Source organism: Labrus bergylta, chromosome 11, assembly GCF_963930695.1.
Source record: "Labrus bergylta chromosome 11, fLabBer1.1, whole genome shotgun sequence".
Lineage (NCBI taxonomy): Eukaryota > Metazoa > Chordata > Actinopteri > Labriformes > Labridae > Labrus > Labrus bergylta.
Window position 1 is genome coordinate 25,159,141 of NC_089205.1, and position 27,415 is coordinate 25,186,555.

Below are 27,415 nucleotides of genomic sequence, written 5' to 3' on the forward strand. Positions count from 1 at the left end.
CTCGTCGACTGATTGCTCTTGCACTTTTGTAAACCTCAAGTCTCAGGATGTGGTATCGCATTGAAAACAACAGTCAGACACTCTCGCCATATTGCAATTTGCAGCTTGGTAATGAATAATGTTACCTGATGTGCAATGTTGATAAAAGTTTAATACTGCAATGTTTTATTCATGTGCTGTCTATCAACAAGCAGTGCTGCAACGAGCAGGCGCTGCAGAAATCCAAAGATGCACCATGGGACAGAAGTGGTACAGTGCTGGTTCAGCAGGAGATGGGTTGAAGAGCACATATTTGTTGGCTTGGTTGCATCCCAGTTAGAGGAGCAATTAGGACAACATGAAAGCAGCACAAAAAACCCCTAAATTGGTAGTTTTGTGTAGGTGTAGCAGATGCTCAGAGTTAGAGGGGATTGTAATACCACCACCTCTGCACCTGTAGGGACATCTGAAGGATTCCTCGAGCAGTCTCTCGGGCAGTCTCCTGCTTCTTCCTCTTTGTTCGACCTTCCCCCTCAAGAATGCAGCGCTGCCAAGGTGTCACTGGGACTTTTAAATAAATAATCACAATCTGCACTTATCAGATGACAGCTCTGCATTCTCTCCACCCTCCCCGACACACGTCTCCTGGAAGTTCAGGTTTGAGCTGTGACAGAAAGGACAAGTCCCTGCCTGCACCTACATCGCTAAAAAAACCAACCGTCTCCCAGCCACTGTTGAAACAATTACTCATAATTCCAGGAGCTCAGCCCACTGAATAGAGCTGTTGTTCAGCTGTTGCCATGTGACTACTCCTCACATGAATCATTCTTGATACTTCTCTAAACCTTGACATTGGTTCACACAGATTGTGATGGAAGGAGGACGATTTCAAAGTGTCACCTCAGAGAAAACGTACAATAAAGCCATTTGTTTGCAATCAAACCAAACAGATGGGCGACCAATGAAGGGGAAGGTACTCCCCCCCACACACACCAAGGCTCCATTCTTGCCTCACTGTTTCCCTCCAGAGTAGCAGTGTCCTTGGTACAGATGTTGCGACTTCACGTGTGGTTTAGAGCGTTTTCATGGCCTTTCAGGCGCACTGCTCCTGCCGGGTAATGGCAGGGGATGGGCTCTTGACTGGCTGTCAAACCTTGAAGCTTGTTTGCACAAAGCAGAGGCTGAGACGTGTTTGGCTGGCAGCGGTGCTCGCTGAGGGTTTGCAAGCGTCTCATCTTGGCCATGTCGTGGTTAGTGAAATGTGTAGAAATTACATGTGACTCTGGCCAGAGAGTAAGCTGTGGCAGCGGAGGCGGCCACGCCCGACTCGCCCACACGTCTGCACCAAACCGAGAAAAAAAAAAAAAAAGGAAAAGAGGAAAGCAGCAGCATTGGTGACATCAGCTGTGGACCAAGCTGTTTAACCGGTCTGTGGATGGGAGTCGTAATCTAGAAAAGCCGTTAAACTCACCCTTAGGTGGTTTGGGCTGGTGTGTGGGTGGATGTGTGTGTGTTTGTGTGTGTTCGTTTGTTAAAGAAGGCGTGAGTTTGTTCAGTGTGCATTTCCATTAGGGATTTGTTTGAGTTTAGGAGACGTGTATGGAGTGTGTTATTTCGACACAGTGCGAACGCCGGGGATTAGTTTGGTGGAGTTTGCACAAGTGGACCCTGCCATCGCTAAATAGGGTCAGAAATGTGTTGTATTATGGAGGGGGAGAGATAAGCCTCTGCATAGTAAGCTCTACTGTATGCATTTAAGATCATCCCAAGTGGATCATGTTTTCAAAGGAGTAGAACAAGGATATCATGGAGCATTATTACCTGAACAAGACCATCCGAAAGACAGAATGTTCAAAGTCACCATGAAACTGGTTCAATGGTTTCATTTTGTGAGTCACAATTAAAATTCATTAATTCAGCCCATTTTTAAAAGAGAAGTCTAGACATCTTTTGACCTGCCAATCACCTAAAATAAAGTCAGCTTGCTCGCCCTCCCACTTGGATCGTTAAATCCAGCAGCTTTCATTAGACAGGAAACTTTCCATCGAACATTGTTTTGAAAAACTGCAAATAAAGTAATATTCATGTATCTCAGATACTATTCGTGACACCAGTAACAATAGGTGTTTTTTTTCCTCTTCCTGCGACTGCAGTGAACAAACATGTCTTAATATGAGAGTGGGAGGATCAGGGACGAGCGGCTGCATTTTAATAGAACAGGTGAAGTAGAGCCGAAGGCAACAGGAGCACATTAAGTCACTTCATTATATCCAGTCTTCTGCTGATATGTTTACCTGAAACATTCATTTGGACAAAGTGGGGTGGGGAAACACAAAAGATGTCCTTCAGCGTTTGAGCGCTTTAATGGACTATTTCTTGTCAGGACTGAAGACGTGTTTTTTTTTTTTTTTTTAGACTAAAGTGAATTTCTCTTTTTTTTACTATTTTTTAATGTCACGTTTTCCTTGAAAGACACATCGTCCTGACGGATGAAACTTTCACAGAACCTCAGTGTGCCACTCACACGTGCTTGAACTTCAATCTGAAAACCGTGTGGCTCTTAAAAGTGCGATCGGTTCTGACACCATTCTGGTAAGCATACTGAAATATCACATTTCCAAACCACAGACTCTGAAACAGCCTTATCACATCAAGCAAGCCCCCAGCTGTCCACACTGCTCCCTCCTCCTGTCTCATTCATAAAGTCCACTTCAGATTTATTAGCCTTAATAGAAACTATTTACATTCTCTGTAGTCTCCTCCTGTGTCACGATGCCCTCAGCGTATCGCTTTATTGACCTCCACTGAACCAAACGCAGCCTCGTCTCCAAATGATCGAACAAGAAGGAGAAAAAAAAAAAGACAAGCAGATATGCTTCTGTGTTGTTTTTTCACCAATCGCTGTTTGTTCACACAATTTATTGGACACTATTATTAAGAAGCCTGCCTGCAGTTTAATAGACATGTTTTATGCCTGTGAATATTCTAATCCTGTGGGCTGTTTACTTGTTCTTTTTACACCCACATTACACGGCGTTATTTCGTCTCAATGGCACATCTGTTGTGTGCATCTGTGAAGCGGCTGCCAAGGCTGGGAACCAGGTGTGCTGCAGAACAAGACCCAGAGTATTGTGCAGAGGGGGTTAGTGCTCACGTCTCAGACACAACTTTCATCCCTCCGTCAGTGATGACTGCAGAGTCTGTCTGCAGGAAGTGCTCTAATAGGTAAACATGTTGACCTTTACATTTGAAAAGGATGCTCTGATTCTGTGAAATCTAGTTTCTCAGGGGGTTTGATAAAAAAAAAAAAAAAAAAGCAGGTTGTCAAAAAGACAGACAAAAGCTCTTCAAATGTCAGACCGATGTTTTTCTTCTTCCATATGACAACCAAGTTTGGAAAAAAAAGCTGGGACACAAATGTAAATAGGAACAGCATGGGATGGTTTGAAAAACTTTGAAACTCCATATTTAAGTGAAAAAAGTACAAAGACAACACGTCAGATGTTGACGCTGAGAAATGTCGCAGTTTTTGAAAACTGACGTGCTCAGTTTGAGTTTGATGCCAGCAACACTTTCCAAAAAAAAAAAGAAAAAGGATAGGACAGTGACATGTCCACCACTCCATGGCTCCAACACTTACTAAGCATTTAGTAACTGAGGAGACCAATTTGTTTTGTTTTACCATTCTTATTTTATGCAGATTTTGGCTGTTCAACAGTCCAGGGTCTCCTTTGTTCTGCTTCATATTTCATAATGCCCCTAACATTATAAATGGGAGGCATGTTTGGACTGCAGGAAGACTTTCACTACAGAGCCGTGCTGTTGTGATACATCCAGGATGAGGTCTGGCATTGTCTCAATAAAATAAGCAAACCTTCCCTGAAAAAGAAGTTTGTCTATTTGACAGCATGTGCTCCTCAACCTTTATATATATTATTAACATTAATAATACCTTCACAGATGTGCAGGTGTCATGTGCACTAATGCAAACCAAATGTCCTCTCTGGGACAATAAAGTTGAAGTTGAAGGACACAGGCTAGTTTTCCACTTCACCTCAGTCCATTTGTCCTTGGGCTCAGATAAGACGGACACTTTTCCAGATCTGGATTATAAACGGTTTCCTCTTTGCTTGGGGGGAGTTTCAGCTGCATTTGTGAGCGCATCAATGTGCTGTATTTACAGGAAGTGGTTCTTGGAAGTGTTCCTGAGCCTATGCAGTGACGTCCAGTGGTTCTTGGAAGTGTTCCTGAGCCTATGCAGTGACGTCCACTACACAATTGTGTCTGTTTTTAATACAGGGCCAAAAGTAAAGGGAAAGCATGACAGAAATGTTGCTTTTGGATTTGAATGCATAGACACTTGTGAACTTTGCCAGTTAGCTACATTGCTAAAAAAAAGGCTGCAGCTTGCATTGAACTCACCTCATAGTCTTTACAGAACATGCCCATGTTAATTCACATGCCACTCGTGCATGCGAGCATCGTGCCTGTATCGGCAGCAGCTCTGAACCTTTTTCATAACACTGATGCGTGTGTGAGAACCAAAAGCTATTACTCTCCCTGCTATGTGCCTGAAAGGAAATAGATTGTCTTTGTGCTGTAAGTGTGTCTTCACCGTACTTTTTCTGTCACAAACATTAAAAAGACTTTTCTCTCTCTCTCTCTCTCACAAAGGACCACACATGCACGGCTGTGAATACGAGCCGTGTTTACAATCAACAACTCCCACAGTCCTGACATGTTGGGTTGTGTGAGCTTTTTTGGCGACGGTGTCTATGGAGACATTCCAGCACATGTTTACCCAACAAAACAACACTGCAAGACGACTCGCACCAAAACTAAAAAAAAATGCGCTGTTATTATGTAAATCAAATTAATTGAGATGTAGGTAAATATCGGAATATGATTCCAGAGTAATTGTGCACACATTACATTATAAACCCACATTTGCTTGATGGGCATTCACTGTCCTTTAATTAGCTTAATGAAATCATTCTACTGTGTTCTCTGCGCGCTCTATAAATAAGCCACATTTTTATTCAGCTGTTCCTCAAGGATATTTTCTGCTGCTTTGGTTCCATAATGCATTCCTAAGCTGTGCACTGATGCTCATATGAAAATTTGATGCACTACACGCTTGGTTCTCCTCCATCGCTGCACGGGGGCAAAACAAGCCTCTCTGCCTCTCACTTCTCTGTTTGATCTGTCACCCCAGATGTTCCTCTGCTCTCTGTCCTCTGCATCCACCTTCTGCTTCCCTCGCTCAATTTTTTTTTTTCTTCTTCTCCCTTTTCACCCTCCTCAGCTCTTCAAATCTGCAGAAATTTAAACTTACAGGCTTATGTGTGCCTCTGTAGCATCTGTGTGGTACTTGCAGATTTCAGAAAGGGAGCAGGAGAGAAGCTTATGGCTCCTCTTCATGAAAAATTCACCCTTGAATGACCTCTGAGGTGTGTTTCTGGGTGCTTTTAAGAAAGTACCCCAGGGGAAAAGACGTGCAGCACTGTCCTAAAATGCACTTAGTGTTTGGCTGTGGTCTATTTCGGGGGTTATTTTCCCATTAACCGTTGATTCAAGGGGTGAAACTGACTTCAACATAGAGTGAAATAATTTAGAAGCCAGCTTAATGGTGCAGAACACATTCTTAATTTTCCTGAAAAACGCTGTTGTTGAAGTCTCTTTTGAAAATGTCTCGCACTTTCAGCTCACAGAGCACCTTTTCCTTCATCTGGAACTTTATTGTTTACAGTGTGGGCGCTTGCACACTCACACGGTAGAGTGCAGTACCTCTCCAAACACATAAAAAAAGGAGACAAAGGAGATGGCAAATAGAAGCGGTGTCTGATAAAATGAATCTCTGAGGAATAAAAGTGCTCATCTGTGTCGTTCTCATCCCACCGTTTGTCTATTTTTGTGTCTCTGCCTGCCTTTCTTTGAAAAACTCCCCCGCCTTCTCTCATTGTGCCGTCCCTGAGCTGTTTAGTAGTAGTGGGCTACTCTTATCCTTCGATGTGACAGTGTTTGGGTGGTGTGACTGAAAATTAAAACAAAGATGTTCCTCTCGGAATGAAATCAGGGAGGGTTTTCTACTTTTTCTTTGTGTTTTTTCTTCTTCTGTGTCTCTGGTTCTCCTGTCAGCGGCCCCTCAGAGGAGCTGCTACATGGCTGTGAAGCATGCAGAGCAGCCCGTATATTCAGTGTAAACATGTCAGAGCCAAATCTCAGGGTGATAACCCCTGCAAGGTCAGTGAAGGACACGCACACCTGACCACGCAGTAATGCTGCTGCTTTATCCTGCTCACCTCGTGATGAATGTATTGAATATTAAGACACAATGAAATTGAAATGCATCTGACTGTTGTTTTTATTCATTAGCAGCTCCAGGTTTAGAAGTGGGCCATTTGAGGTCAATGAATTCTAATAGAGTAGAACCTTATTTTCCACTGCTTTAATCCTGTCTGTGGGTGTTTGAATCCAAATGACTCCCAACACTAAGTCATGAACCGAATGCAGAATAATCCACTAATTTCTCTGAAATGAAGTGCAGTTCATCTGCAGGGAGAGTTTCTTTAATCTCAACCCTGTGTCCTTGAAAGGTTTGGATTTTAATGTGGTGTATTTATTTGAGACGCAACAATGTGTTCAAGGGCATCCCTATAAGATCTTCAAAGACGAATTGCAACAATTCTCCAAGAAAGAATGGAAATAATAACGAGCTGCTACGATGAGGAGAAGAAAAGTGTCATGCGAGTGCTTGACAGCAACATGTCGGGTTTGCTTCAAACGTCATCGTGGCTAAAATAGAAATGTCAGCTCGCTCTGTGTCAGATTGTTGCCTCAGATGCGGGGTGAGCGCCAAACGCTGCAGCTTTCTATAATTCATGGCACAGTTGTGGAATTGTTTTTACTTATAGTGACATGCACTGAGCTGAGGCGAGCTCATTGCTGCTCTGAAAATGTCCCGCACTCCACTTGTTAAACTGTGCCGCTTCTCCCACTCAAAAACTCCTCAGACTTGGCTCACTAACTCAGGATCCAGCGCCGAGGCACTGAGCAGAGCTGGATGATTAAAACGCCATCATTAGTTTGGCATTGTGATCATTTTTAGATCATTTGATATGGGGAGCTTTCATACTTTATGGGTTAGAAATGATATTCTTCAGAGTTAATTTATCCCTCTGGCATTTGCAGTCTATAGAACATTAAGATCCCAGAGATTGCAGTAAAAGTTTTTAAAAGAAATGCCTCTATTTATAATTATGTTAACGTCTGTAGCTTTAACAGTATGTTACCAATCCTTTGTGTGTTCTTTGACATAATGTCTTCATTGTTTTTCCACTTTGAATAGGTGTGGCTCTTTTCCAATAGAATGAACACACTTCTTTTATTTCTCATTTCTATCACATTTCATTTACTTCTAAAAACGGCTCGAGCTGTGATTGGCTCTTCACATCAACATAAAGTCATAATCAAGAGAACTATTGTATTTTGCAGCCATATGCGAGTCACAGCAGTAACCATTTACGAGTTAAGCCTGCATGTAGAGAGTGTGTCATATAATCTTAATTTTGAATAAAATAATATTATAGTTGATACAAGAGCATTGCTAACATACATTTATTACAAACAGCTTTTAAAACACATGGACTCTGGTGTAGTTTGGGATTGTATACAGATGGACAGTATGTCCCAGCCTCCTCCTGTTGATGAAGCCAAAATATCCCAAAATGGGGGGTGACATATACCAAACTGGCAACCAGAGCCTGCACAGTTAGGATCTTCTGGAAGAACCGCGATAGTGACGTCCCACTGCTTCCACTTCCGAAAACACATGTTTAACTTGCTAATAAAAAGGCAAAAATTCCCCGCTGTGAGCAGATCCTTGTCTTGGTTTGAAGAAGACACTCAGGAGTTTTGAAGTTCAACGACTCTTGTGTTGGTGTTTGTTTCGTTTTCTCTGTTGAGATTGTTCAACAGAGCTGTCAGTCGAGGCATTTAAAACCTTTTTGTAGCATCAAATAACAAATTAAAAAGAAACTCCTCCAGGAAAAGATGACTTGGACACAAATCGGCGTGCCAATATTATCTGACCTGCAGTCTGATCATATAGTTTGACCCATGTCCTATCTGTAAATATAGAGGAGGCAGGGTTTATGACCTTTAGGAGCCCTAAATATTTGCCTTACTTTGCAGAAAGGTATTTCACTGTCCATTCTGTATACAGTAACCCTAACACTCAGTGTTTAAGTGAAACTATATTAACTTTTGCTGAATGAAAGCTTTTGTTGCCCGTTATGGAATACCTGTAAAAGGTAAGATATAGTGTAACAGTACAGAACAGTAGACTGAGGAATCATAATTGCACAACAATGTTTGCTGTACTCCTGCTTGACCAAGCATAAAAACAGATTTCTAAAATGTGCTGAAAATATGGTGGAATTTGTTTTGTATCTTAACGGTCAGTCAAAAGGAAATGTATTTATTCCAACACCTTTGCAGACTTATTTGCCTTTCTTATCAGACATGTGCATTATCATACAAACACATAGCCTTGTACATTGAACACAGATATCGGCGGCCCTGCTGTTATCCGATCCAATTAAGCTGCCACCCACCCTGAGGCTAATCAAACTTTTAATTCTCTCATGGTGCCTCATTCTGTAATTGGTTTATGTAGTGAAACCAACAAACAGTTCACATCTCGTCGAGTAATCCCCTGACAGCCGCTCATGCTGAGTCTGCTAAATGAGATCGCCGCAAACAAACAAGAAAAGAGAAACTTCAGAAAACTTTGAGGAAACCCGACCCTTGTTAGGTGGATGTGGAAGGCCAGCAGGGACCTGTCGCTGAGTGTTTGTAGAGGATTCACAGGGATGATAGACTGAGCTGGAAGAATAATTATACAGTCAAACTGAAGATTGCTACATAATTGCCTTGCTGTGTGATTTTCTTACTGTTTGCCTGGTTTGATTGTAACAACCTACCATCGAGAAGAAATTAGTATTTTCTTCCCTTTGAAGTGAAGAGACGATAATGTTAGCTATTCACCTTCCATTCACTCTGCCACTGTGTTTTTCCGTCTCGTGTGATCACTCGGATTTACTAGAGCTGTGTGCTGAACGTGGATTTTTGAATCCAAACAACTTCCCTCCAGCAAGATCTTTATGGACATGAGCAGCTGTAAGAGTAAAAAAAAAAAAAGAAAAAAAAAAAGATGCTGCAGTGCCAGTGGTTGGTTTTGCACAGTTTACCTGTGATGATGGATTGTATTAATAATACAGCAGGAGTGAAAAGGCTCCCGGCTGTTAAGAATAGGCGTGTTATCTCTATTGAAAGTGAGAAGCAATAACAACAGAACTAGTTTGCATAAATTTTCCTTTTCCAAGACGTGACTCACAAAAAAAAAAAAAAAATGTTTCAACATCCCCAGAAATGTGTTCTTCGTTTTGTAACATGAACAAGAATCCATCTCGTGGGAATCCATCATACCACTTAAAGAGCCTTCTCTGTGTAATAAGCATGCAGAGCTTTGGCAGCTATAGGATTTGTCGAGCTTTCTGGGGGGAAAAAAAAAAAAGAATAAACAGTGGCCTCACTGATTGCTTCTGTGTAACGGGGCTTCATGACCCCAGCAGGATGTTGGATTCTATTTCAGCGAATGTGAAGGAGATGCTGAAGTGTAATGGTATGAGGTATTTTATATGTTTCTAACCTGCAGAGGTAAAAAAAGAGCAGCGCAAAATAACAACCTTTCATGCACAAGGGGCCTTTAGTATCACCTCTCAGCTGTGAGGAGAGATTAATCACACAACGACCCGCAGAAAGAGCTACAGTGCGCTTTGAGACCCATAAACGGTGATGATAGGCTCTCTAACTGAGGTAGAAATGGCATGTAGAGTAGAGTGATCTGAATAATCATTTTCAAAGAATAGAAATCTTTCTCGCACACATACATGCTCCCCACTCAGAAACTTTTGTTAGGAGAGAGTTTCAGGACTCCGGTATCTGCTACCACGGGACTGACTCATTTGAGGTGGTGCAATGTAAATCATGTCCGTGCAGGTTTGTGACGTTGCTCTTCTTGTAAGGAAACACAAGCAGCTGGCTGAACGGGCTGCTTCTCTTACATCCTGACAGTGGGGATCCTTCAGGTGCTCGCTGAAGTGTGTCACGGGTGCAGCCGAGCCAGCTGATATGAAGGTTGAGAGCCATCAGCAGAGTTCTACAGTGTTTCACACTCTTTCCCCGCAGAAAAAAAAAAAAAAAAGGCAACGCAAACAACCTTGGAGTTGTGTCCCGTCACAGTTCATCAGCCAAGCAAAGTCAAGCCGGCTGAGCTGTGGGAAAGAGGGGCAGGTCGCCTCAGCCTGTCCGGGCCTGCTCACCCTGCAGGGGAGTGGCAGCACATTAACAAAAGAGCGGCCGCCTTGGCTCTCCTGCGAGCAGCCAGGGTTTGTCCTTCAGCCTCCTAATCAGCCAGAGAGGACGACACAGACCTGGCTGCCCCCTCGCCCCGCTAACAAACTGTCAATAAGGAGCCCCCGTGCAAAGTATCATGCTCCATGTAGCCGTTTCTGCTTGGCTAGTCTGTCAGATAGAGGGCGAGCTTCGTCGTGTGGCATTCTCCTAACTAGGTCACAACAAGTTTCATTTTAGTGCAGCCGAGCGAGATCAGCTTGTAGCTAGAAAATGGCTGTATAAATATTAAACAGTTTTTTTTTTTTTTTTTTAATTCATGTGGTATTCTCTCTTCCCACAACAACAGGATTTAAAAAAAAAAAGGGGACGAGACATTTGTATTCATGAAGTAAATTGCATTTGAAAACTATAAAAAATGATGGCGAGCATGATAATTGCTAAATAACTAACTGTTTGGGGAATAGGAAAACAATACACTGTTAATTGCTGCACACCATCACTTGTTCCCACCTCCCAGGAAATGAATGTCTTTGATCATTACTGGAATAAAAGGAAAACTGCAGATACATCTAAATGCATCTGCTATTAATACGAGTTTGTTGTTTAAATCTTCTTTCATTAGAAACAAAAAGCCGACATGTTAATAAGCTGCTGTTGTTTCGGAAGAGTCGCAGTGGATCAAGTGTGAAGCCATAGTTTAAATACATGCATTTTTTTATTTTTTCATTTCCCCTTTAATTCTGCCATTCCTCAGAAACAAAAGCCTAAACATTAACCTTAACATCGCTTATTAGCAGCTGGTGTGGAAACAATATTCACCCCTCAGATAAAACATGAACTAGTTAGAGATCATTTTCCAATCATAAGAGAACACATCAGCAATCAGTCCAGGACTACAGTTACCATCGTTAGCTACAACCCTTTCATTAGACATGTACATATGGTCACTGGAGAGGCTGCTAATTAGCATGAACCATTCAAGCCTGATACAACACAGGGAAGAAATGTGTCTTATTGTCTCTGCCCTGCAACAACCCTTAGCCTCGGGCAGCTGCAGCTTCACGGACACCAACACATCTATTATGTATGAAGGGTCGGCAGTGTCACTGTACAGCATGTGAGCATACATTTCAGCCAGGCTGGAGCAGATGAAAGCAGCTTCAAGAGCCCCCGTCCTTCAGCTCACCACTGGCCTCCATCATTCACAAAATCTCTAGGTTTTTATTCCAATGAAGTGGAAGCGTGTGCAGGGTTCGCATGTATCCTTGTGCTGTGAGTAGAATGTACAGTCGTATATGTAGATGTAGCAGCACTTACAGTATATTCTATACTCTGCTTGGCTATACAAGGCTAACAGTCCTGTCAGTTTTGTATTCCCTATAAGAAGCTGTTTTTCTGTCTCAAATAGCACAATGTTTTTTTTTTGTTTGTTTTTTTTAAAGATAAAATGATTAATGCTTTTATTTTTTCCTGTTTTCTTTCCCTATGCAAAACATATCCATCATTTTGAAATGAATACAAGCTCTAATTACCCCGTCGATGCGCATGGCAGATTAATGCGCCGCACAAAGTAACATTTTGAATAACTTTTCAACGAGATTAAACACATGATCGTACCCACAAGGGATCCACCTGCCACAGCTCACTGCCCTTTATTTTACCCTGGCCTGTATGAGGGCCATATGTCGAGCAGAGACCCACCTTTAGTTGACAGCACTTTCTGTATTTACCTCATTGCAGAAATGTGCTTTTGTCTATTTTCAAGACCTTTTTTTCACTCTGCTCATTGCTGCTCAAACATTTTCCTGCATCTCTGTCAGTTTGGGATGATGAGGTGGGGGAGTAAGTGTGAACACTTATAGCACTTATAGTCCGGGGGGGCGCAGAGACGATGAGAAATGTTCACCCATGCTACTATTATTCCAGGCAACAGGTATGAGCTTTGCTCTCCAGCAGAAAAACAGTGGCGTTTCTAATCCTGCCGACAGTAAGTGCTCCCTGAGCGTCTATAAAAATACCCAGACTGCACTGCAAAGGTGTGATCCTTAACTCACGAGAAACTATCTGTGTCTCATTGTTCTAATTGTCACTGATATAATTACATTAACTGCTACAAGTGATTGTGGAGATAATAGCACTTCTCTTTGGTGTTACAACTGCTGTGCTGTCTTCTTGTATTTTTCAAAATTAGAAATTCTCAGAAGAGAACGTCTGTTTCTTTCCAGAACTGAATGGTAATAAATCGTAGCTTTAATCTTATGGTTTGTGCAGATTTGGCGCCCCCTGTGGACAGAGTGGTATGTCTTATCTCTGTGCTGTTTTTGTCGTCTGTGTTTGTAGTTCGTGTTTTGTTTTTTTTTCAGCGGAAATCGTTGAACAGTCAAACGTGTCAGTTATGAAAAATAATTTTGGAGGAAAAATGTAAGAAAAAAAAAATAGGCTGTTTTGGCAGCAGGCAGGAAACATTTGACATCTGACATCTACCCTGAACAGCCGTTTCAGGCATTAAAAAAAAATATGTCCTTTAGCTGATGGTCTTGTTTACTTTTATTGGTCATAAAGAGACATCATTCATTTCAGTCTGTTGCATAACCAGCTAAAAACTCCTCATACCCTCTGAAATGGTTTTGATCATTTTACCTTGAGTATCAAGTCAACATGTGTCACAGTTCTCTATTTAATTTTGAGCTTTGTACACGTGCTTTTCTCCAACACTTTCTCATTTGGTGTAGGAGTCGAAATTTTAGGAAACTATCATTTAAACAGTAGATAAAGAATAAGTAAACAAGACTCAAATTGTTTTGCTTCTTCAGCTCAGGGACATCACACCACACTCTCGTCCTTCTGACCCCTCTTGAGAAGCCAGCTCTTCGCAATAAAAGAAAATGGCATACATGAGAAAAGGGCCAAAGAGCAGCTGCAAAATGGAGATGTGACCTCGCACTTCACTAACACCCTCACCCTTTTCCTCCAATGAACCCGGCTTCACACCTACGTGCAAGCACCGCTGCACAAGTGTGAACTCGCTCTTTTCACCTTACATCTGTGCTACATCTTCATCAAATATCTAAATGTGGAAACACACAGTAATGGAGCGCTAACGTTGTTCTTCGGATTTGTAGTACATGGTAGCTGGTTATTTGGTGTGAGAAGTCATTAAGCAGTTCATGAGCGACCTTAAAAAGCGAGCTCTCACTGTCAGTCTACCTTTGTTGTCAATCACTGGCGCTTTAACAGTGAATTGATTTTAATCAAGTGAATTAAAGCTGTCTTGATGCGTACTAGTGCAACAAAAAAAAAAAAAAAACGATTCTGACACAAAATTGTCAGAGCACAGGCTGTCAGTGAGAAGAGTTAAAATGAGCAGGTCAGAAACGGTGATAGTGCTTGTTTGGCAGCGTTTTACAAACTGTCTTTGTTAGCTAAGCCGGTTTATTCAGCTGCTTTATTTTCCCACAGAAAACACAAACAAGATTACAAAACATATTAATGTGATAAAAAAAAAAAAAAAAAAGTGCAGCACAAAGCGTCTTCTGTGCCCAGCCGCTGAATCATATCAAGACAGACCAGCTCGGTGAGTGTGCGGGGGAGGGATCCGGGAAACCTGCGGAAATGGAAGTACTCGGGAGATGAAAGTGGTGATGAGTGGTGTGTGGGACGCGGTTCGAGATGTCTTTTTGGTGAAAGTCACCCATCCCTTGAAGTCTTATCCCGTGGCTAAAGCTGTGGTATTAGGGTTTCATTTCACAGATAATTTTGAGATACAATGTCTAAAGAAGAGCATTTTTCTCTTCTGTGAAGCTGTAAGTGGAAGGGATGAAATCTGTAAGGTATCCACAGGAGCCGATATCTTAATTCACCATCATCCAAACTCTGGCTCAAGTAAATTGAAATGTCCATTTCTGGATCAGGGCTCCAGAGAGCATGACCAGCAGCTTCAGCTTGTGATACCCTCTTTTTTTCTTAAAAAGCAAACCAAGTACAGTGTGAGAGAGCACATGTGGAACAAGACACCATAAAGTCTGTGATTCGGGTAACTTATTTGGAGAGGCTTCAAGTGAACTTCAAACAATCTCTTTAATGATCTGTAATCCCTTGGCAAATCTTCACTGGGCATCCGGGCTTTCAGGGTTATTTTTACCCGGATGTGGACAGCCGTAATGAAATTAGGTCTGAAGCTGGGAAAAAAAAAAACATTGCCGTGTGTGTACTTGTCCTTTTGCATTTTATTGTGGATGTTTTTTTATTAAAGCAAAGGCTAGCTGCTGCCCTTAGTTGGAAGAAAATGTGATCATCTCCCACTGAGAAAAACACTTCCCTTTTTTGATGGAATAAAAGGGGGAAGAACAAGAAGAGGAAGACTCAGGTGAAAGGTTGTTTGCAAGCCAAAGCAGCGCTGTCAGGAGAGGGAAAAAAAAAAAAAAAAAAGAAGTCCAGGTTGAGTCTTAATGGAGCCATTGATCCTGCGCCAGCCGAGGACACACCCAGTAGGGGACTGGCTCACAGCGAGGAGACAGGTGTTCGCTCGATATCTGTCCCACTTCTCTGACCTTAAAGCTTTTAATCAGCTCTGCCAGGGAGCTTGTCAATCCTGTCAAACAATGAGCGGCCCACAGTATGGACACAGTAAAGGGAGGGCAACACGAGGCTAAGAGCTCCAAATAATGCTCCTGCAGCCCTGAGGAGAAAGTCTGCACTTGCTGTGTGCAGCTTTTTCACCCCCCGGCTCCCACTGGACAGGGCCCTGGTGTCTCTGAGAGCGGTATAGTCTTAACTCTGTCAGCAGATTTCAAAGGCTATTAATGTCAAAACTGTAGGTGTCCACGTGAGCCGTTTTCACCTGGGAGAACATTCATTTGTGGCTCCAAAAAGCTCCCAGGTTGACTTGAGCTGTTTTCACACCTGCACTCCGAAAATGTTCTAGAAACTTTCAGGAACAGCCCCGCGCCTGAGCGTTTTCAGAGTGGCTTTGTTCACACGTCCCTCACAGCGTGGAGTTTCAGATGAAGGTCGGGAGGCAGGAGGTAAGATGTGATTAAAAAAAAAAAAAACACTGAGGAAATACAAGGTGGCAGACGAAAGCTGCAAAGCCCAACGCAGTAATGATCATTTTTAACGCCTTTATATCCATGCATCGTCAAATTGGATTTATCCTCAGTATCCACTGGCGAGCAGAAGAGATTATAACGCAGTTCCATTACGTGCATGAAGATTGCAGCGGTAATGCACTGGTTGCATGCTATGACTGCCCCGCCACCCCCTCCTTATCCTGCTGCGTTCACACACCACTCACTCCGACTCCACACAGGAATCTTGTGAGGGGACTAGCAGAAAAATTCAGGGTAAACCTCAGGAGTTTTTTGAGTAAAGACATTGGCTTCATGCGAGCTTGTTCTTCTTGTCTTTCACTAGCCTTGCATGCTAATCAGACGTTCCCCCCCCCAAAAAAAACAAGTATGCCTCTCCATTGGTTAAGAGACGGGCAGAGATTTCGATATGGCCAAATTGAGTTGTGGAATCTGTCTGTGACTGTCTGCTTCACTGTCCCTGCCTGTGATCAATAGTAATACACTATCAGGATTTGTCGGCCTATCTTTCTCTCTCCCTTTGTTTCATCAAAGCCCTCATGAGCCACGACCCGTTCCATCCCCTGCAGGCTCACTTCACAAAGCATCCTCCTGCATATTTTCTGAGTCCGAGCTGGCGCGCTGTGAAGTTTAACTACAGAATGTCTCTTAACACGTGGGGTAATTATGGTGCTGGTTTGATTGCAGTTAATAGCACAAGCTGTCAGCGGAGCAGTCACACAGCAGTCACAGTTACAATTTGGCCACACTGAAATTGCATTGAACCGCACAATTATCTCCTGTCGCTGGCGGCTCTCTTTATCATTGTTCATTTTATCTGGATGCTACTTAGCATTCATTTTGAACTGAATTGTTCGGATTGGTAGCAAGTGATTGTTGATCCCTTCCGCTTGTAATTTGGGTTTCAGTTCTATTCAACACTCTCTACTTAACGTGTAGAATCCCACTCCTTCAGTTTTTAGCTGCTACACGTAATAAAAGACGCTATGAGTTCATTTCCTGCCCAAAGCCCACAACCCACCCACTGTGGAAAGAGTCATTTCATGATTTTTGATTCCTTTGATTGATTGCACCTCTCATTCTCTCTCTTTTCAGTCACATTTCAGAAGCACCGGTGCTGTTTTTCTTTCTTCCCCGTGAACATCTTTGAGATTTCACCAAATGGTTTCTGTGTCCTGGGTTTTTTTTTGTGTCAATACACATTGTTAGACTTCTAACAACCAGTGGAGACTGGAGTAACTCATACCAACCCAGACTCGGCTTTCAGGCTGTTCTTTCCCCTTGCTGTGGCTTTGTGGTTCCTAGACATGTCTCCATGCCAGTTGCTTTTCTTTTTAAAGGCCAGTTGCAGACCCTGCAGACATTTAAGTGTTGTTATTTCATGTGTTCTTTAAAATCTCTCCAGCAAAAACACTGCCACAGTATGAAGAATGAAAGGTGCAGATGACAGGCAAATAACTCCAGGAAATTACTTTTTGGGGTATTGATTAAGTCTTACAAAGGAGCTCATTTGACCTGTGTTCTGTCTTTAGTGATGCAAAACCATTAAAGATGAATGGGTGTGGTATTAGAAGATCCAATAAGGGATACTGTAGATCTAATACTATCCCTTATAGTGTAGAGTTTGATGTACTGAGAAAACAATCTGAGCTGTGTGAACTGTACATGATGAAGGTCAGGGGCTGGTGGGAAAGACAACACTGGATCCCAGCTGGAAAGCACATGCAGCAGAATATGAACACTGTCCTGAGATGTGGTGAGCATTCCAACGGTTATATGTATGTGGAACATGAAGCCCTTACCCGCCTTGGAAAGATAGGCTGCGGTCGTGGTTTAGGAAACGGTTCAGGCCTGGTCTCGGAGTTCTGCCTAGAACCGCTGGATTTCGTAGAAGGTTTCTGATCAAAACACACATGAAAAAGGAGAATTTGGCACAGGCCAGCCTCCCAACATTAATGCTGAAAATGCTGCGTGTTCCCATGTAGCCACCTCTGCCACATGTTAGCATCAATCTTGTCATTTTGTTTACATGTCAGACTTGATGTTGATGCGTGTACTGCAACTTTGTGTGTCAGAGGAAATCAGTCCAGAGGCATTGTTGTAGAGAAATCAGAGCAAAATAACCTGCAACAAAACGACGCCGGACACCTCGTGATGATTGTGCAGCCGAACGCTCAAATACCACAGGAATAAAAATGTATGTGGATTACATGTATGAAAAAATATTTAAAAAAAGGTTAGATAACATGTCCAGGGCTGAATAAGTATAGCATATCTAAGTGTATCAGCTTAAGTAACTGTGCACATCCATTTCTCCAGTGAGAACATGATGCTAATCCATGCCAAAATGATGTGACTGCAGGGCGAAATTCATAATCGTGTTTATTTCTACTTAATTCCTTGTACACGTGCACAGGCATGACTGCTTGGTTATAGTATTAGGTTGATGCTACTGGGAAGATGATTTTATTGCCGCTGCTGGTTGCATGCAATGTTGCAGTCCAAGACCATCACATGCTGCGAGCAGGTTGGTAATCGGCTGAAGAGGGGCGAGGGTGACAACACTTGTTTTGTGCAAATGTGCAGCATTTGTCAGAGTCCCACGGTGATCATGACGCAGACACATACTAAGTGTGCTTGTTAATTGATAGCAGACTGGGGCTTCAGCCCACTGCCCACTCCAGCTGGAGTGTGAATTCCCTCTCCTATATGTTAATGGAGCCGCTGTATAAATGGCCTGCACCAGCAATGCTGGAGAAAAATAGCAACAACAAGCAGAGCTGCTGCTCGCTGCCCCTGCTGTCCTGTTTATGTCCCAACCACAATTAGAGATGCACTTTGATGACAGCCACTTCTTCTGTTTTTTTTTCCACACCTCTTTAAAAATGTATGATGTGCACAGCATTAATTTCTTTCAAGAAATCTTTGGGGGCTGTTTGGAGATAATGTGGAGGGAAAGTGTCTGAAAGAAAATCACAAGTGACTCTAATCAAATATTGATTGTGCACTCTTTTTTCTTGGTTTAATAAGCCACTGGTCATGCAACAGTGCTTCTTGCTATGCTTTTACTGGACCTGTTTACCCACCCGGGGGGGCTTCCTACCTCCTGCATGCCCGTGAGATATCAACTGGCCTTTGTCAAAAAGAGGCAGAAAAAAAACTCACAGCTAAAGGTCAACACAGGTCAGACGCCAAAAATTATACTCTATGTCCTCACTGAGTATTTCTAAAGGTCACCTTGATGGAGGTGTGTGGATTTACACCTGTCTGATGTCATTTCACTCACCAGGCTGTCCATCCCTTCCTCATGCGCTGCCAATAACTGATCATCCAGTTTCATCCAGAATAATTGTTGTGATTTTTGAAAAATCTTCAAGTGTCCAACTCAAACACATCAAAGTCTTCTGTGTTTGTACTTTGTGCAAGACTTATCTTTACTTTTGGACAATGGAACAGATGGTGTGAGAGAAGGATTTGTCATGCATGGTTGTCCCGGGCCAGACTCTTCCTCAGCACTTTTTTTGGCAGGACTTTATATATGCATTTCCTGCTGTATTTACAGAGTGCATAACAGAGGTATAGGTTACTGCTGCTGCTGCTGCTGCTGCTGTACGGGCTCTCACTGACTCACTGCCCCCTGTTCTATATGTCCCACTCTGAAAGCATCCTTATAGATAGTCCCACGTGTGTCATTGTTTGAAGCCTACTCAGTGAAGATGTTTGTGTGTACAGTTTGAAAAACAGCATTAAATACTGACTCATTTGAGGATGTAGGCAACTGTCCAAACCAAAGGCTGCAGCAAATGATTCATTCTCTTATTCTGTCAATTATTTTCAGATGTTTTTTTTTTTTAAATTAATTAATGAATAGAATTCCCTTGGCTAAGTAGGCTTAATCACAGTCCAAAAACCCAAACATATGGAAACAAATATAACAGACAAACGCAACAAATCCTCACTTCTGGGAGGTTGGCCAGAAGATGACATTTGTGACTTTTAAGTGGCTTGAATATTAAATTTAGCAGATATCAACTACTCAAGACCAAGGTTACCTGTACATCTAACATAAGAGTGTAACTTAACTTTAGTTCACTTTTACATGAATGAATGATCTAGATGAAAAGAGAATTTCCTTGAACATGCATCCCAGCAGCTCCTGCAGCAGCTGTGTTGTGTACTGAGTCACAAGGCGGTGTGGACGAAGCTTCTGTGTCACCGTGTGCTAATGCTGAGATTTCCACGGGAGGTGTGTTGCCTGCAGCACGGTCTCCGCCTCCGCTTTAATATCCTGAGTGCTCTAATCTGCTCATCACGTCTGACCCACAGCGTGTCACTCCCCCCCCCCCCCACAAATCCTCTACATCACATTAGTGTAACCCCTGATCTCCCCTGTGCCCTGAGCCTATACCTGCAGCTGACGGGGCGCGGCCTGTCTGGGAAACCATAATGCATCACTCTACAGGAGCCCTTGTTATTTATTGATCATCTCCCTCTTATTAAGGCGTCCAACAGCTGCTGCCCCCCCACTTTGAAAAGCCGAGGGGAAACTTTTAAATTATTAAATAATAACTAGCACACATGCCACACTCTGTGGCTTTGTAGTGACTAATTGTCTGGTTGGCTTGAGTCCAATAAAACATGTAATTATGTAGCTGCTCAACATCTTATTTGTGAAACCAGACTTTGTCTCTTTCAACACCTGGATCTCTTCCCTGTTTTCAGCCCTCAGTTTCAGTCAAACAAGCACGAACTGAAACGCTTGCAGTCATTCATTTACCAGGTTGATGTCTGGGAGGGGGAGGGGGAGGGGGGAGGGGGGGAGGGGGGGGTTCTCCCTCCACTCCACTCCGCTCCACTTGTATGCTGCCTTTTGTTTACTGACAGTTGCTCTCTATCTGGTATCAGTTGGTGATGTCATCTCACCATTTGGCCAGGTAACATCAGGGCTGTTTATTTTGTGTCGTAGAACCGAAACCGCGATGGCCTTGTTTAGTTAAGCTGCGGGGAGAGGGAGGAGGGTCAGAGCTCCCTGATACTGTGTTTACACTCAATGCATGTGCTCCTCTCTCTCCCTCTCTCTCTCTTTCACCCTCTCCCTCTCTGCCGCTCTCTCTAGGGCAAAAGCTTTATTTTTGGCCCAGCTTTATTTGTCATTGCCGCGGTCAAAGACAACTAAAATCCCAGATTACTTCAAACATATTTCCTTTTAGACCAGAATATAACAGCAATAATTACAGGAAAAACTGCAGGCACTGTTTCTCACTGTATATATTAAATACGAAGATGAGAGTAAAAAGCTCCCAAAGAGGGCACAAGCTCCTCCACCGTGTCATCAGTGTTTGTTTCTTTGAAACCGTACGCTAACAAAATGGAGTAGCAGTGTTTTCCAGTGTTTCGTTCGAGGATGAATCATTATCCCGCTGAATCCGGATGAGAAGCTCCGTTGCAGGCGGACTGATGCATCCCCCCTGACATTTGAAATGCCTTAAAGCTGCTTGAGGGGCGTGTGTGTGTGTGTGAGTGTGTGTGTGTGTGTGTGTTTGTGTGTGTGTGTGTGGGCTTGTGCTCTGAACCTCTCGTTGCCTCAGAGACGACGCAGCTACATTAGGCGAGAATCGTTGCGTATGGTTGAGCGGCTAATGCTACGCGCTGCCAACCTGAAAGTTGTAATTTTATAACCCCTCTGGAAAACACACCCACGACTGTGCTGCCTCGCTCGGTCATTACTCTCTTCTCCCCCCTCCAAACAAACCGCCTCTGGGAATAGTAAAAAAAAAAAAATGAAATTCACAGCGCCTTTCATGGAGCATTCCCAGATTGGGAAGTTGCCTAACATAATAAATATTCTCCGATAATCATTAAAATTTACAGCGCAGCAGATGTTACATTGTCATCAATGAACGAGTGTGTTGTACAAAAGCCTATTTCAAATTTGAACCAGAGAGTGGAAAATGAGGAACAGGTCTACTAACCATCTGTTACCTCGAGCTTTTCGCCTGCCTCTGCAGTTGGATGTTTGCTCGGGGAGATGGAGGGTAAAGAGAGCTGCTTTGGCAGGTACACCAGTGTTTACCCAAGAGACCCGGCTGAAGCACCATCAAATAGTGCCGAGTGCAGATTAAAACAAATTCTGCGACACTCAAAATCAAAGAGCTGTGCGGTAACAGTCAACAAATAGCAACATTAAACAGAGAAGATGGCTGCTGGAGCTAAATGAAGGGCCCTGTATCTGGATTTGATGAAGCCTTAAACACAGGGAGACCGTTATCCCATAGTGTAATACCATCACTTGTGTTAGAAAGCACTTCTATCTGTTGATAACACATGCAAAATGCCGCTGGTTGAGCCCCCTGAAAACCAGAATGAAAAATGTTCCAGCAGGGGAATAAACAAGCTGCTAATGGGAGGGGTTTTGTGTGAAGATTTGGACTCCCCCTAAACACCCCATGTGTGGCCTTGAATAGGGGAGCACAGAGGCCTGTGCCATTGCCGTGGGAACTGGGGCTTCATTAAACAGTCATTATCCCGAGTGGCTCAAGCCATGTTTTATCTCCCAGCATCCCACTTAAGAAACAAAAGAGCAACCAAAAGCATATCGAGCACGAGGAGATGACGTGTCTTCCCGATGGTGAGCTTTGGAGCGGCACTTGGAAACATGTTTTGACCAAAATATGGCTGATGCATCTGCGGAAAAAAAAAAAACACACAGTTATCTCTTCAAACTCTGTTGTTAAAGCTTTGGCACATTCAAACTAATTTACATTTTGCCGTTGGACAAAAAGCATCAGATCTTCACAGTCAGAGAAAAAGAAAAGTGATATGTTTTCACGCTTCACTTTCTCCGCCCCTGAAAAGCTGCTGAGAAGACAACAGTTAAGTCCAAAAAAAAAGGATGCGGATAAATGACATCACATTACACATTTTTCTGGGTTTTGAAGTCTTCAAAACTTCAAACGGCGACGTCTCGCTGCCATTTGGGAGCGACTCTTTGCCAAGTTGCCTGGTGCAGCTTTAAATAGAAGACATTAATGAGTGCCTCTTCTAAAATATGCATCGAGTCCTATTTAATCTTTGCCTCCCCTCGCGTTGCCGCAGCGAGAGGTGAATTATTCTGAACTTCATGTGACTCGGGACACAAATGGATTTCTGTTGGAGGAGCCCGGGCCAAAGTAATGGTTAAACGAGCCAATAATTGTCTTCTGAAATGTTATTGGTTGCTGGCCAGTTCAGCTAAGAGGGGAAAAAAAAAAGGCAATATTGTTACATATCCGTTTGTGAGATGAGCTGCCAAAATAGCAGTTGTTTTATGGAGAAGGAGCTTTAGAGGATGGAGCGGGGCTTTTCAGTGTAGAGTTGTATAGTGTTGTTTTGTTTCATATGTAGAACAAGGCCTGCTTTTACATTATACTGAAGAATATGTGGGAACAAACAAGATGCATGAATGGAGTATATTTAGCATGAAACTTTCATTAGATTCTCTTTTCTCTGCGACACAGACAAAAAGGCAAATATGAAAAGTTAATGTCATGTTTCTCATTCATTTTTGATTTGTTACAGAAAGGAATGGAGCTTGTTTTTCATGTCTGTATTTGTTTTCCCATGTGGGTAATAAAATCTTTGATTGATTTAAACACATGCACCCTCAGCATTTGTCAGAAGAAGTATTTGCGGTGGAGATTAACCCTGCAGTGTTGTTTTCCTTTTTTTGTTTTTTTTCCTGGATATTTTCCACAAACATTATGGAGGTTATTTGAATGAAAGCTGTTTTTTTTTCTCGCACACTGTCCAATGCAGCCATATGCAAACACAACACAAAGCACATGCTTCTCCTTGCTGCCTGACGGGCCGGATCGTATTACAGTTGAATGTGTGTGCACAGCGCTGTGCCGAGGCCTTGTGACTCTCTTGCTATCAGCACAGGGCCAGACGGCACAGCAGCTGTTTTAATAGTTCCCCTTATGTCCCCCTTGATCCACACAGCTCACCTGGAGTGAATCGAGCCACTCTTCTTTTTTTTTCTTTTTTTCTTATATCCTGCCAGCCTGGGCATACTTTTTCTGCAGTGTTTGTTTGTCCTATTGCTGATTTTCTTCCCAGAAATGGGTCTCCTCTCTTTACTGGCATCAGTCAGAGCAGTGTGTAGCCTCAGGTGTATTGGAGCATGACTGTCCCCCCAGTCACCTTCTTGTCAGTGTGAGAACAAAGCAACAGCAGCTCAAACGCCAACGCCGGGCCAGACTCAAACCAACAGCACACCTACAAATCTCCCTGAAGCCCCACCTTCCTCTTTTGTCTCTCTCACTCTCTGTCTCCCTCTCACAGTTTTGCATCTCCACTTCTTCGCCCATTTCTTCTTCTTCATTTTCTCTTCTTCTTCTGCTGCTGTGCTCCTCTGTGCACCGCTGCCTCTCATAAGCCTCACTAAATCTACCGTCTTAATGCCTCTTGCATGTATGTGGCTCTGCTCTCACATGGCTTTGCCACTCTGTGGTGTAGTCTGTAATTACAGCTCGACTCCGAGCTCAGCCAAGGACTCCTCCAGTCCTTGAGTGAAAGGGGTCTCCGTGGGCGCCCCAGGTCCTTCAATGAGGGGGGGCGGGGGTTTAGACTCTGTGGCTTTGTAATTACGCCTATTCCTCTGGTTTCCATTTGCGAGAGCTGCTGTTTATTTGGTTCTATTTGAGCTGGGAGCATCAGCCTCAGAGAATGAAGGGCAGAGCGAGGGAGGGGCTGCAGCTCCTCACACAGCCAGCCCCCTTCCACTATTGTTTTAACAAAGGGGATGAGATCCGACCAGGTGCATATTTATGACTTTTTTTTTTTTTTTACAGCACCCTCCCCCTCACTTCCCTCCAACTTAAGATTAAACTTTAACCAGTGTTGTCAGACAGTGAATTGTGTTTGCTATTTCAAGAAATATCACACTACAGCTGCCAGGACGGCTAATCCAAAGCTGTGATAAAAATGGAGTCAAGCCCCGCCCTGAGGTGCACAAGGACACAGGTGTTCCTCAAGGTGCGGATGACAAGGTTGCCAGTCCTCCCTGTCAAACTGTATTAGGGAATCAATCTGTCATCGTCAAATCCCCCCAAGTTTAAATCTCTATAGACAGAGTCTTGCTGATGTGGTCAGGACGGGAATGAAAGATGATGTGCACTCAGTAACTTCAAAAGGTTGTCACTTTGTTATTTCATATGATTAGAGGTAGGCAGGAGCGGCTGCACTTGAGTGAAAGCACGTAACAATAGATGGAAATTGCCTTTCTGTGGTAATGCACTGCTTCCCGGGCCTGAGAGTTGTGTGCCCGCCGTGATGGATGGAAAGAAGTACAATGTTCACCTTAATGGTCGTCTAGCCACACTCTCCGCCAACTCGCTCCTCTCTCCATGCATATGTTTTGCTGTGGTGTCCTTCGGGCTGCCTACCTATATTTCTAATAAGAAATCCCTTCACAACATTCTCTGCTGCTGCTTCAACAGTGTGACAGCCAGCATGCACACACGCCTCCCCCTCCTCCTCCCGGCTACAGATCCATGTGAAGATAGACTCCATCAGATACAGTATTCTGTGGGTGTATGCATAAATGGATCTCTCTCGCGTATTCTTACACACTTTTAGAGCCCCCTGTGGGAACTTTATCTCCGAACGCATGCGATTATCCATCATCGCCATGCAGTAACTCAGCGTTAAAGAGCCGCTGTGTTTGTGGCGCACGTATTTGAGCCCCACACCTTCGCCTGAGGCCACGGCGTATTTTTCTCCCCGTTTATGACCTGATTCACTGGTGGTGGCTTTACGAGTCCGACGTGATTAACGGATGGATTTCAGTCCTTCTTCCTGTGGGTCCATGGCCCATCCATAGGACATAATTATAGCCGAGGCTGGTTGTAAATACGAACACCCAGCCATGGGGTTGTCCGACCAGGAAATGGGACATCATCAGACTTCACCTGGGAAGGAGCATAAATCAGAGGCTGAGATAACAAAGATGTGTCGGAGACAAACAGGAGGCAGGAGCCCTGCAGCACTTCAGTAACACATCTGTTCAGACTGCAGTCCTTTCAGACCCCAGGTCACCTGGAAATCAAATCTGTTTTTCTGCATTTACAGCCAACAATTGAGTAAATTAGAAGTATACCAAGGCTGCAATATTTTCTTTCAATTTCGATCAGCCAGTTTTCATGAATGAGTTAAATGGTAAAAGCATTTTTTTCTTTTGTCTACGAGCACTCAAAGCCCTCTGACTCCACATGTCACCCTTTCAAATATCTTTTTACACTCGAATGGTAAATGTTTATTCCTTTAGCGTGTTTAATGGCAGCATTAGCACTTACTAATGCCGCCATTAAACACAAAGACGCAGAAAATCTGTGGCTGAAACAAGCACATGTTTGACTGATTGTGTAATCAAGGACTTTAGGGAATGATTCATCATAAACTTCTTCTTTTGTTTATTTTCTCCTCAGCTAATTGCTCTTGCTCTAAAAGAAAAGCAGAGGCTAAGAAAGGAACGGCTAAGTTGACAATCGAGTTTAGCGAGAGGCCAACATGTTTATAAAAGTCCAAACCACAGGCGACTTTACAGCAGGCCTGTCTTTAATAATTGAGCTCTGCTTCTTTGAAACTCCTCACAGCTTCAGACAGTAAATAATTACTGTTTTTTTTTAAATATAGCCTATGTGTGTGTTCTCAGTGTATTGAGTGCTTACACTGGACTCCGCATTGTTTCTCTTAATGGGAGCTTCAGGCAGTCATTGAAGTATTATTGAGTAAAAAAAAAGTAATTAAAATTACAACGGTCCGGCCGTGTGTTGCCGGGTGGGTGGAGGGCAGAGCGGCAGACGATGACTTGGCTCCGACTCACTGCCCTTGTACTCATTCATTAGTGATGCATTGGTTCTCGCTCGGCCCCTTCTATCTCATCAGAAACAGGACCATCGTGCTCAGAGACGGGGCCGTATGGATGTGCCCATTATGTTAATAACTCCCGCTGCTTTTCCACAAAAAAAACCTCCACCATGTAGCAACTCTTTACACTGATGTATGTGGGACAGGCTGTGTAGCAAAATAGGAGTGTGTGGCTGAATCCATGAGGTAGACTGCGAGAGCATTGTGCGTGCATGTACTACCTACCAGGCTGAATTGACTCCTTGGCTTTCCGGGCATGTACTTGCTATTGACTGGAGTGCTTTGCTCGGCTTTGGACACTTGTTAATCGTAATTAAATGTTTTTTGTCTTTCTTCTCTCTGTTTCTTCTAGCTGGCCATGGACAGATGGTACAGATGGACTCCAGTAAGTCGGGCTTCGTGGGATCACAAGTGGAGCTGCGCTGCATTTTCATCAACAGTAACCCACCGGTCAAGATCTCTCAAGTCACCTGGCAGAAGCAGCTCAACGGCACCAAGCAGAACGTGGCCATCGCCAACCCGGCGCTCGGCGTGTCCGTCCTGCCGCCCTTCAAGGAGCGAGTTAGCTTCAAGCAGGCGGCGGTCCGCCACCGCACGCCCTCACTGGAGGACACCACCATCGTGTTCTCCAACCTGCAGCTGTCCGACGAGGCCGCCTACATCTGCGAGTACACGACGTTCCCCGCAGGCAACCGGGAGAACACGGTCAACCTCACCGTGTTTGGTAAGAACTTGGACAGAAGTATAGAAACATTTGAATGGTAAAATTGACAAAACGATTTTTTTTAAATGATACTGATCAACAGTTAATCTTGAGAACATAATCTTGGTTCTCGGTTGATGTCATTCAACTTGTTTACTTCTTCTACTTACATCTTTTTTGAAACCGTTGCAGCACATAAGTTTGAAGTTAATGAACTCAAACACATATTTCAGCTCTGTGAAAAAGCAAAGTTACAAACTTGAAAGGCCTTTAACCGCTGCATCAATATTCTCAGCAAAATGTTTCCCACCCCGTGCAA

General features: G+C 43.4%; 1 protein-coding gene across 7 annotated transcripts in view; it reads left to right on the forward strand.

Annotated features, from left to right (window-relative positions):
- Nucleotides 1–27,415, forward strand: part of nectin1b (nectin cell adhesion molecule 1b) — a 151,474-nt gene that overhangs the window by 24,712 nt on the left and 99,347 nt on the right. For all 7 annotated transcript variants that reach the window (XM_065960608.1, XM_065960605.1, XM_065960606.1 and 4 more), the window contains exon 2: nucleotides 26,746–27,117. In XM_065960608.1, the coding sequence (XP_065816680.1) occupies nucleotides 26,746–27,117 (372 nt within the window). The remainder of the gene's footprint in view (nucleotides 1–26,745; nucleotides 27,118–27,415) is intronic.